This window comes from Ambystoma mexicanum, chromosome 4p, assembly GCF_040938575.1.
Source record: "Ambystoma mexicanum isolate Mex_15411 chromosome 4p, UKY_AmexF1_1, whole genome shotgun sequence".
Classification (NCBI taxonomy): Eukaryota; Metazoa; Chordata; class Amphibia; order Caudata; family Ambystomatidae; genus Ambystoma; species Ambystoma mexicanum.
In genome coordinates this window covers 1,090,244,579-1,090,257,177 of record NC_090927.1, presented here as the reverse complement: position 1 = coordinate 1,090,257,177, position 12,599 = coordinate 1,090,244,579, and the positions used below count along the sequence as shown (strand labels likewise).

The 12,599-nt window shown below is 47.9% G+C and overlaps 1 protein-coding gene across 1 annotated transcript in view; it reads right to left on the bottom strand.

Annotated features, from left to right (window-relative positions):
- The window catches only part of VNN1 (vanin 1), a 196,589-nt gene extending 190,968 nt beyond the window's left edge, over nt 1-5,621 (bottom strand). Inside the window, exon 1 of the mRNA XM_069606677.1 lies at nt 5,375-5,621. Coding sequence (XP_069462778.1) covers nt 5,375-5,614 — 240 coding nt within the window. The 5' untranslated portion in view covers nt 5,615-5,621. The remainder of the gene's footprint in view (nt 1-5,374) is intronic.
- Nucleotides 5,622-12,599: the final 6,978 nt, after the last annotated feature.

Sequence of the window (12,599 nt, the reverse complement as noted above, 5' to 3'; positions counted from 1 at the left end):
AACGCATCTTTCCAAACAGGAACTGTCCCAAACAATCTCAAGGAAGCCTGGGTGCGGCCACTTCTAAAAAAGGCCACACTTGACCCAGCGCAACCCAACAACTACAGACCGATAACGGCCGTCCCGTGCCTCCCAAAAATCCAGGACAAAGCAGCTCACATCCAGATCCAATCATACATAGAAGCTAACTCCATACTAGGCAAAAGACAATCTGGCTTCCGTGTCGGGCATGGAACAGAATCCGCCTTATTAGACCTAAAAAATCAAATCTCAGAGATCATGGACAAAGGCAAACCTGCCTTACTCCTCCTCCTCGATCTATCAGTTGCTTTTGACCTGGTAGATCACCAAACACTCACCACCCACCTCACTCATGCAGCCCATTTCTCTAATCAAGCAGCATCCTGGATCACTTCCTTCCTTGAAGGAAGAGCCATGAAGGTCTACTCTGACACAGCTAACGCAGATCCAACCACTATAAACTGCGGTGTCCCCCAAGGATCTTGTACAGCCCCCACCCTCTATAACCTCTTCATAAAACCCCTCTTCGACCTACTTGACTCCATGGGTGTTGCATATACAAACTATGCAGAAGACACTCAAGTACTTTTACCCCTATCTGGACTCTATCACCAAGACGCCACGGCCCTTCACAACATCTATGCCACTATCCAAGCTTGGATGGCAATCAATGGCCTCTGTCTTAACGGGGAGAAGACTGAAATTCTCATCCTGGGCCAGACAAACACATTATCGAAACTAAGCCCCCACTACAACAACTTCAACATAGACAACTCAACCATCTCCGTATCATCCTGTGTCAAGACTCTAGGTGTTCACATCGATGCAAATCTATCGATGATGCAAATGTATCGATGAACAAACAAGTGAGCGCCATAGCCTCTGCATCAGCGTTCAGCACCAAACTCATCAATGCCATTAAACCCTACTTATCCACCCCCAACCGCTTGGCCATAGCTAGAGCAACTATAGGAGCCAAACTCGATTATTGCAACGCCCTTCTAGCTGGCACCTCCGCCAAAAACTTCACAGACTGCAAACCACACAAAACAATGCCCTCAGAGCCGCCATGAGCATCCCTAGAAGAGACCATATATCCCACGCCAGACGTAAAGCACGGTGGCTCCAGGTCAAAGACCATATTACTCTGAAAATCCTCACCATCACTCACAGGTGCATCAACAAAACCGCTCCAGCATACCTATCTGAAGCAATATCAAGGACCACATCCACTCGCCCCACCAAAGCTCAGTACACCAACCAGCTACACATACCACGCATAAAGAGAGCCACAGCGGGAGGTCTATGCTTCTCCTATATTGCACCGAAACTCTGGAACTCACTCCCTGCCACCCTTAGAGCTGAAACTTCCATCTCTGTCTTCCGCAACAACCTCAAGGCCACTCTCCTCAACTAGCAAGTGGAGAACTGCCTCCTCCACTTCTGCAATGTATATTGTAATATAACACAAATGTAGTATAACTATATTGTAACCTGTATATATACTGCTAATGACTATGTAACTATATTGCAACCTGTATATATATTGCTAATGACCATGTAACTAAGTAACTAAGCTTTGTACTGTAACAAGTGCCACGATGTCCTCGGGCTATTGTGCGCTATATAAATACGAATAAAACAAAACAAACGCTGTGCTCGGCCAATTGCTTGCTGCTGCTGTGTGCTACCTCAAGCCCAGGGACCGCATCTCTCCTGCCATACAAAGCCTACACTGGCTACCGTCTCAGCACAGATTAAATTGAAATCCCTCTGTATCATCCACAAGGCTATCTGGGACCGGGGACCACTCTATCTTGAATGCTTCCTGATCAAATACTCGCCTTCTAGACTCCTGCGATCCTCTGGCACCAACCCCTTGCGCGCGAAGCGGTTTGCTAAACAGAGAGCTGGTGGTTAATCACTTTCCTCTTCAGGCTCCCTTCTGTGGAATAGTCTACCTCTCCTTCTGCGTCTTGAGCAGGACCTCCTTAGATTCCGGAAAAGCCTCAAGACCTTTCTCTTTACCTCTTACCTCTTCCTTCTCCTCTGCTCTTCCCTGCTATTCATACAGTAGCATGACTGATGCGCGGGGCCCTTATGTGTCCTCAATACCCCTACCCACCACATCTCTCATCCTCGCTGCTGCCTATTTACTGCACTTGCTTAAGCTCACCCTCTCCACTGAGGTTGCACTTACGTGTTTCCCCTCTTAGCACTTCACCCTGAGCACTTCTCCATGAGCAACCCAGCACCTTTCCCTTACCCTCCTCCCCTCTGCACTTGTACGTTCTGAACACTCACAAGGCATAGTAGGTTTGTCTTCCCCTCCCTGTTATTCTTCTGATTTGTTTGAACGCTCAATAAAAAATGGTATCTTTGCTGTAACTTATTGTCTACCTTCCCCTGTCCCCACCCTGCTGTCCTGTGGGCGCTTTGAAACAGTTCCGCCAATTCAATAAGCGCCTAACGAGTGACCAATAAATAAATAAATAAACTGCCATAATCATGGTCAGAACAAGGAAATGGGCACTACAGGTTTAGTAATAACAACTGCGCAAACAGCCAGAATGAGTCGTTCTAGGGAGTCCCATTTTAAATATAAAACATGGACGCGAGGCAGTAGATTGACCGATCTTGAGTGGCAATGGCTTTTTATTGGTGCTCTCATGCAAGCTACTTTCTTGGAACATTGCAGGTGTTAGTAAACATGTTAGGAAAAACAAAAAGGGCTCTTTTCTCACTGTGCTGTCCAACGTTTACCCATATCCAACACTCAGTTATATGGGTTTACCACTGATAGGCTGCAAAACAAGTGGAAGGTAGATAGCTTGGGGCCTTATAAAGCTATGAAAAAGGCACATAAGTTAGTTTTTCCCAATTGCGCCAGTGCCTATATGCTACGCGCCACATGGAACGCTATGTAGAAGGATTGGGAAGCTGTGTAATCAGTACAAGCATTGTGCTACAAATTGATTGCAACAAAATTGAATCAGGATTTTCCTGAAGACTGTGAATTGACTTATTGAAGTCTTTGGTGCGCAGCAAACTAGAAGTTTGTCTTGGAATTTAGAGAGATAATCCTTTATTGGAAGATACATGAATTTCCACATGAGCTGTGACAGAATGCACTATTAGCCCTGAGGAGGACCTTGGAAGTGAAGATCGAAACACATGTCAGCTTAGCCTATGCAAATTAAATACAAGTTTTGTGAAAAGCTTGTAATTAAGATATCTGGCGTTTGATATCTAGCAATTTGCTTTGCTGTTTCTTAAATTGTATCACTATAGGTTTTTCGAGTAGTATCAAGGCACTGGCACAATTGGGAAAATGAACTTATTGAAAATTAACATGTTCACGAACCAAGCTGGTGCCAGTTCATAAGGATATTCCCAATTATTTTCCTCCAAGAGACATGGGCTACTGATTGGGAAGCACTTCAGGGATTCCAGTCCTTTCAGATTCCTGCACAGAGGGTCCTCGAGGGCAGACCAAATGAGGGCCTGATTGTATGGATTGAGCCAGCTTTGAATTAGCAATTGACCTCCCGGGAAACAGGCTCTTCAGATTTACAGCAGTTAGCAGCCACAACTCTCAAGGAACACCAACTATTGTTATTTAATGTGTACTAGCAAAAAGTACCCGTTCTCCAAACGGGTTCTGTAGACAGACATGATTACACTCTCATCAATTGTTGAAAATCAATGATCCTGTAGGTTGCTTTTCCGATTCGCTTATCACTTGATGCGCTTTGCACCATGAAGTATACCACACTGAAAATGGGCGAGTGTGTCTGGCTGACATACCCCAGAGCAGATGCTAGGGGAGGCGAGAGTTGGTGTGCTGCTGCATACTAGGACCTACTGTGCCCTCTCACCACTGTCGGCTCCCCCTAGCGTGGTACAGTTAATTGCGGTGCATTGCAGTGGAAATATCTCAGAAACCGTGTGTCGTAGGGCTTTGAAACATGGTTAGTTTTGTTCCTCGTGTCGCGACCAGTCCTTCTACGACCACATTGAGGTTTCACCGATTTCAGGCAACCTTCTTATGTGTGAAGGTGCTGAAATATGGGGAAAGGGTGAGCTATCCAAATGTTATGTAGCCAGTCATGTCCGGAGGATCCAAACAGGTAACTATCCAAAATTTGATGCAGATTGGTGAAACAGTGTCGAATTGTATAAGGAACAACATTTTACTAAGCCACAAACCCACACATTTTGAATTGCGCTGAAATCCGAGGAACGGGGTAAGGTGTCCAAATGTCATGTAGCCAGTATTGTCAAGAGGGTCCTATCAAGTAACTATGCACAATTTGGTGCAGATTGGTGAAACAGTGTAGAATTGTATAATGGACAGTTCTTTGCTACAAACACAGCCATCCACAAATAACAGGTCGAGCTCTATGATTGTCGAAGATAAATTGCTTGACCTAATAGAGACATGGGAAGGACTTGCCCTAAACTACACACATACCGTGGTCGCTGGGGATCTTAATCTGGAGATGGAGCCCCTGCTAGGGCTAGAAGGTCTCTGGGAGGACCAGGATATAGCTTGGAATATTCCTCTATTAGCTGCTTCGAGGCCAAAAAAGGCTCATAGACTCTCAGTCAACATTGCCTGCTCGTTTTATTCTTTAGAATTAAGGGCCTGCAATGGACGATTTCCCACAGATCAACCTGCTAGAAAGAGGTTCTTTGGACCATAAGGCTCCACTTTTACAGACTACGCATTTAATTCAGCTAGAGACTGGAATTGGATTCCCAACTTTTAGGTGATAGATAAACATAATGGTGGCCATAGACTGCTAACAATCATGGTCCTGTAATCCCTCTTGCGTCGAAAGCGCCCCATAGTATACCCAGGCTATCTCCATAGTGGGTTACGCTCGAATAGTAGTTAAATGGGCTTCACTCCTAGAGCGTGACAGTAGGCCTAGGCTCTACGAGGTTATTTTACCAAACCCAATGAATATCTGCAAGGAGGGGCTGTCGGAATCTGAAGTCTTCAAGGAGTTTGAAAATCTGGTGGGAGTAATTAACCCCTTTGTAACCAGCGCTAGGCTGGGGGTAAAAATGTATGCAGCAACCAAGTCTGCATAGGATGACTGGGAATGCTCCCACGAAAACAACGACTGTTGAATAGTCAAAGTATTCCAGCTCCATGAAGGAGGAACTCGGGCAGGTAACGTGCGTGCATGCACCGACTTGCTGCTGGCCTAATAGCGAGCCGAGCAATCACGTTTTGCTCCAGTGTTTATTCCATGAGGATTTTTGTACTAACCAAGAATCGACAGCTGGAAGACATGCCGCTTTCACTGCTTATCTATTCTGATTGTATTTCCAAAGACATTACCTTTTGCGCTGCTGTTACGATCGCTTTTTCCAAAATGTCCATATTTTTGTTCATCAGCGCCAAGGCCTCGGCAGGAGTGACGGGCTTCAAGGTGGCATCGGGTAATATAACTGCGTGTTCGTACACAGCCGCCACATAGCTCTCCAAGGCGCAGACTTTACCGACGCAAAGGACAGAAAGTAAAACGCAGAAACAGGCCTGAACGGCGGCCATGACTGTCGCCGACTGTGTCTCAGACATAAGTGTTTGCCTGTTGCCTTCAGAAACGTGTTTGGCTTTTTATGCAGCAAAGTCCAACTCCTTTATCCTGTTGCATAAATATCATTGTGCAACAGTATTAGCCAACCACGGGTCACAAAACTTCGCCTACTTGCGCAAACAAAACGTGTTTGCTTCCATTTGAATACTTTGTTTCGTTTCTGATGGCTTATTCATTGCCACTTCTTTATTCTTCCTTGTCGCAGTCAATAACGGGTTAAATTGTGGATGTATGTTATTTTCATTTATTTGTTTGGATCACTGTGCTATCCTGGCCCAAGGTTCCCTACATCGATATGTATGTGGTGGTGGGACAGCAGAACACACGACATGTTATCTACCTTCGAAGGAATGTATGGTCAGTATGGGACTTGGGCTAAACATTCACAACTATTCAGAAGGGGAATTCCTTTAAAATGTGTTTCAGCAGCATTTCTCTGATGCCAATACTTATTTTTGATATTGGAGAAAATAAAACAAAATGTTTTCAATTGCCATGCAGAAAAATAACCAGGGACGTAATTTAGGGGTCGCCAGGGGTCTCCCTTGAGACCCCTGAGGTCTCCATTCCCACCCCTGTGGTCTCCCTTGCTACCCCTAAAAAAAAAAGAACAGAAAAAAATTCCTTTCTTTTTTTATTTATTGTTTACAAATTGATGCTCAAGGGCTGTGGCCAAAGTCATGACTCTTTGTTTCTGGAGTGGCTGGCTTTCTTGTTCAGGCTTCTTTAAGAAAAAAAACAGGTGGTTCCACAAGTTTAACACATTGAGCAGTGACCCTAAATAAGAAAGAATAGGTATAACAAATAATTTGTCTTTCTGGAATTCTATCCAATAATTGCTAGACTCATTAAAGGTTTATTTCAGGCACACTTCATTGGGTGAGTCACTGATTTGGTCTGTTCTTAAACACCTCAAATTCACAATGCAGACAAAATCCTCCAAAATGAATTAAATTTAGAATAATCATCAATTTCGGACTATGTATGATATGATATGAGTTGACAGGGCATTTATAACGCGCCTATACACATGTGTTACAAGGCGCGACGAGGCAAGGGAGGGGGAACAGAGGGAAGACAGACAACGATCCCACTAGGCCAGGTATCTATCAGATCGCGCAAGTGCATGGGAAGGGTAAAGGGGAGAAATGAGGGGGGAAGGGGAGAGGACAGTGCAGTACATGGGAAAAATAAATAAATAAACAATAGTAAAGTACGGCCAGCAGGTGGCAAGTGCAAGGGTAAGTGCAGACATCAAGTGTCAGGGGCTGTTAGTGGGACTATAGAGATACAGAAAAACAATTCCCCAAGTGCAGGGGTTGCCAGGAAGGCAGTGCAGGAGTGCGACTGGCGGGGCGGGGACCTGGCCCCATGATCAGATGGTGGCCAGGTAACCAGTGCAGTTTCAGTGTCAGCCAGGAAGTCAGTAAGGGAGAGGAGACGAAAAGCAGAAGCAAAGAGAAAGGTTTGGAGGTGCTTCCGGAACCGAAGATGATTCTCCTCAAGTTTCAGGGAGGCAGGGACGGTGTTCCAGGGGGAGGCCCCAGCCAAAGAAAGAGATCTACCACCAACTCGTTGCTTGGAGAAGCGACTGACCCTGAGGGAGTTAGAGGCAGATGAGCAGAGAGCTCGAGAAGGAAGGTATTTAGGAAGAGAGAGTTGGAGGTATTGAGGCCCCAGGCCCCATGTAGTGGGTTTTGAACTTAATCCTTGCTGCCACTGGGAGCCAGTGCAGAGATTTCAGTCCTGGAGAGATACGATCCCAGGGCTTGAGGCCAAGGACAAGTATTGCAGTCCTGCTCTGGATTAGTTGCAGAGGGCGGAGAGTGGAAGCAGGCAGGTTTAGTAAGAGGCTGTTGCAATAATCCAGCCTAGAGAGAACCAGAGCTCTGGAGACAGTGAGCTTCTGGGGTAAGGAGAGGAAAGGAAGAATACCTCTGAGGAGGTGCAGCTGGTAGAGTGACTTCTTAGAGATGTCAGAGATGTAAAGAGAGAAGGAAAGTGTGGAGTCGAAAATGACCCAGAGGTTTTTAGCCTTGCAGGTGGGAGCAGGAAGAGAGCCAAGAGAGGCCAGCCAGAGAGCTACAGGAAAGGAGGGAGCGGGTGTGCCGATGAGGAGAATCTCTGTATTATTGGCATTGAGGCAGAGATCATTGGCAGCACACCATTCCTGGATAGCAGACAGACAGTCAGAGATGAGGGAAGTAGAGGAGGAGGCCAAGGGTAGCCTGTAGATGAGCTAGGTATCATCCGCATAGCACTGAAAGTTGGGGCAGAGAGCGGCAATGCGGTGGGCAAGGAGTGCCAGTTATTGGTTGAAAAGCCAGGGAAGAGGTTAGACCCCTGAAGGACACCACAAGTAGAGAAAAAGATAGCGGAGAGTAAGGACCCAAGTTGGACCTGGGAGGGTTAGTCGGAGAGGAAAGAAGTCAGCCACGCCAGAGCCTGACCAGTGATACCCAGGTTATCACAGAGACAGTTGAGCAGGACGGTATGGTTGACAGTGTCAAAGGCAGAAGAGAGATCAAGCAGGATGAGGACGCAGGGGGTTGGAATCAAGGTTGGAGAGCAGGTCATCATGGATGTTCAGGAGAGCAGTTTCCGTGCTTCTGGCAGCTCTGAAGCCAGACTGATGGTCATGAAGACAACCAACAGATTCAGTGTGGAGATTAAGCTGGGAGACGGCTAGTTTCTCCAGGAGCTTGCCCAGGAAGGGAGTGATGGAGATTGGGCGATAGTTAGCCGGGCAGGAGGGGTCGGCAGAGGGTTTGTTAAGAAGGGGGTGCACAAGGGAGTGCTTCAGGGGGGATGGGAAGACTCCAGTGGTGAAGGAGTGATTGCAGAAATCAGCCAGGGCAGGAGCTAGGGAGTCGATGTGGTCCTTGATAGTTCTGGAGGAACAGGGGTGAACCTGTTTCGACAAGACTTTCATATATCAGACTTGTCTAGAAACCTTGTCTGCGGAGAACAGGGGAAAGGCAGAGAAGGAGGGAGGAGGGGTGACTGCAGTAAGGCCAGAGGAAGAGCAGGGAGTGGGGGGATGGAGGGGATAGGAGGAGAGAGAGGACAGGATGTCCTGAGTTTTAGAGATGAAGTGAGAAGCCAGTGCCGTACAGAGGGCCTGGGAGGGGACAGGAGAGGTAGGGACTGCAGCAGGATTGGCCAGTTCTTTGCAGATTTTAAAGAGTTCAGCCGAGTTGTTAGATGCCGCAGAGACGTGGTCTTGGATATGGGCTCTCTTCTTGGTTAGGGCAGAGTGCCGGTATTGCCTTTGCAGCAGGCGGCAGGACAGTTTGTCAGAGGACGTACATGAAGCACGCCATTTCCTCTCGGCCACCCTACACTTGCTTTTTAGGGTGACAAGATCTGAGTCGTACCAGGAGTTGCACTTGGCTTTGGGCTTCAGGCGGATTCTCATGACAGTGGCAAGGATATCAAGAGAATCAGATATAGCAGAGTGTTGCGTGGCGAGGGCTGTGTCAGGATGAGAGTCAGCCAAGGGGGAGGGGTGGGTGAGAAGGTGGCAGCGAAAGCCTCAGTTGACACGCGCTTCATGGGTCGGATGATCGAGAAGGTGGGTGGCAGTGATGGAAGTGGCTTGGCCCGAGGGGTAGGGAGGGTGAGGTGGGAGGAGAGGAGAAAGTGATCACTCCAGGAGAGAGGAGTGGTGAGAGGGACAGAGAGGGGAAGGTCTGAGGAGATCAGAACATCAAGAGTGTGCCCTGCAGAATGAGTCGGGCCAGAGAGGAGAATAGTGAGTGAGAGAGAGTCGCAGAGGTTGCGAAAGAGTCCAGAGTTAGGACAGGAGGCATCCACGTGGATGTTGAAGTTTCCAAGAAGGAGGAGTTGAGTAGTTGAGGCCAGGAGTGAGGAGGAGAGGTCCGCCCACTAAGAGAGGAAGGATGAAATCTGACCAGGTGGCCGATAGATAGTAGCCACAGTAAGGGAATGGCTAGGGGAGAGAGAGAGCCTGCAGATGAGGCATTCAAAAGAGGAGTAGGCCTGCGTAGGAGTGACAGAGGCAGGAATCCACTCGGGGAAGATCAGGGTTGGCTCTGGGCACTGAGAGGATCTTGTAGCCGTCAGGTAGGAGTGTATCAAAGCTTGTGACAGATCTGGCCATGAACTATGTCTCGGTGAGACCGAGGACATCAAGGTCAAGTTCTTCCAGAAGGCGGCAGATATCAGAGGAGTGTTTGACAGCAGAGCGCGTGTTTTGAGTGGCAATATGGAGGTTACCATCCTTGAAGGACTTCTGAGGAGGGGTACAGATCAGAGGTACACCCTGCAGAGGTGTAGAAGGAGCCCGAGAGGGGGCAGAGAGGGAAGGGGAAGGCAAGGTAGCCAAGGAGGAGGCAGAAGGGGGAGGCGAGGTAGTTATGGAAAGGGCAGAGGGGACAGCAGAAGAAAGGAAGTTGATGAGGCACAGGAAGCATCTATCAAAGAGGTGAAGGTTGGCCTGAGGGCCTTGGACCAGGACAGTCCCATTAGAGTAAACATTAATGATGACCTTAGAAGAATGGAAGGATGCCAGGAGGGCGTCCCAACGGGTGCCACCATTAATGGGAGAAGAGGAGAAAGGGGAGAGCACAGAGACCATGTGAAGGGTCCATAGGTCTGGCGAAGGCACGACAAAGAGGATGTCGGTGAGAGTTTCCTTGGAGGAGGCACTGGTGTAGGTGTCAGCGATAGGGAGACCTGGGTTGGAGACCAGGATGTCCTTTTTAAACTTCTTCCTACCCGATTTAGTGAGGAGAGCAGGATAGTCAATAGAGAAGCAGTTGGAAAAGATAGGAGACAGAGAGCACCATAGATTAGGTGGGGGAAGGGAGAGGTGGAGGAGAGAGGGGGGAGACACTAGAAAGGTCAACTAGTGCAGGCAGACAGGACAGCGAGAGGCAGGCAACTTGAGCAACGGGACAGGACAACACTCAGGATTAAGGGATCCCAGAATGCACATATAAAACACGCAATGGAAAAAATCGACTAAGTTTGAGAATCCTAAATAGTAGGAAAAAGGCCTAGGTTTTACAATGCAATTATTTTTATTTTTTTTAGGAACTTAGACAGTCACATGTAAACACACGGTGGAAAAGCCGCCTAAGTTTGAGAATACTCAATAGTGGGAAAAAGGCCTAGGTTTTACAATGCAATTCAAAAAAAAAAATAATTTTAGGAACTTATGTAAACACTCAGTGGAAAAGCTGCCTAAGTTTGAGAATCCTATATAGTGGGAAAAAGGCCTAGGTTTGACAGTGCAATTCTTTTAGGAACTTAGACAGTTGCATGTAAACACACGATGGGAAGGCTACCAACAGGTGGTAGGGGGTACAAAGGTGACTTGCAGCTGGCGATCCCCTGTGGACACCTGCAGACACTTACAGGGGGAGCCGCCCTTTGCGTTGAGGTCTTAGCCATGGGGCTGCCGGGCAGTGGGGGCTGCCCAGGGAGGGCCTGTAAGTAGGAAAAGAAGAGCCAATCATGGAGGAGATGGGCGGGCAGGCAAGCGGGGAGGCGGGAGGAAGACAACACAGGAACTAACAACGAAGGAGACTGAGCAGGAGGGCAGCGGGCACCACATAGCAAGTTTGTTCAGCAAGATAAAGGCCCCGGAGGGTCTTTCCCAAGGAGTCTGGGCAGCACAGCAACCCGCTCACGCACGAGTGAAATGGCGAGCGCGGTCGCAGGGGAACAGGCACACCAACACAAGGAAATTAAATCAACCAATCAGGGAGCGGGTGGGTGGGCAGGCAAGCAGGGAGGCGGGAGGAAGACAACACGGGAACTAACAACGAATGAGACTGAGCAGGGGACAGGGGGCACCAGATAGCTAGTTTGTTCAGCAAGATAAAGGCCCCGGAGGGCCTTACCTAAGGAGTCTGGGCAGCACAGCAACCCGCTCACGCCACGAGGGAAATGGCGAGCACGGTCGCAGGTAGAAGTGTGCTTTCCGCAAGTTGCAGTAATTTTTTTTATTTCTGCCAATACATATGGTGATCCATTCTTGTATGAAATGTATATCACGTTACAGTGATATTGTAACCAAATTTTTCATAGTGTACTTAGAAACAATTCTATATGATGCCACTTCCTGTTTTGTCAAGGGGTAAACGGCCGTGTTCCATCGCTTTCCGTGATGTCACTCCGGGCTGGGGGTCAAATGACATTTCTTCCTGTAATGTCATCAGGGGGTCAAGGTTTATGTGATGTCACTTCCGCTACCCCTGGCATTTTGATGAAATTACGTCCCTGAAAATAACTTTGAAACACACAGGGCGATCAGCAGCGATGTAATTATGGAATTGCATGGTGTTCTTTAGAAATTAGACTGTCTAGGTCGAATTAGAAATATAATTGATATATTGTGTGACTACATGTGGGCACGGTTTCTTAGTCAGATCTTCACAGGCAGGTTAGTTCTTATTTCTGTAAACTAGCTATCAATGCCTATATAAATGTTACCATGGTTAATTCTCCAGTTTAAAGTTCGGGAACCACCTCTCAAGTGACTTTATTTGAATAACAACTTTTGTTGGGGTGTGTAGCCTGGGGAGACACGGAAGTAGATGCCTTCTGAGAGCCTCTGCTCAGCGCCGAATCCAATGCATGATTACCACAGCCCCATTGCATCTTGAGCACACTTTTAAGTTGGAGGCTTGAGGGGAAGTCTGGCAGCACAAAACGTCCAGCTGGGAGACACCGGAGATGCTGCAGTGACACTGATCTACAGGCTTATTTGCTGGACTGTAGGTGCATCATCGGCTTCAAGATGGCACCCACGTGATGCGTGGCTATCCATCCGCAGCCAGTATACTGAGAGGAGAGGATATAGAGGCGCAGGCAGATGCCTGGCGGCAGTACCAATCTCTGGAGTGCCCTGCTCCACCTCGCAGATTGAAAGTCGTTGCGGGCACCACATATCCTGAAGGTGAGGAGCTTCAGGAGCAGATGGCGGCACCCCGGATC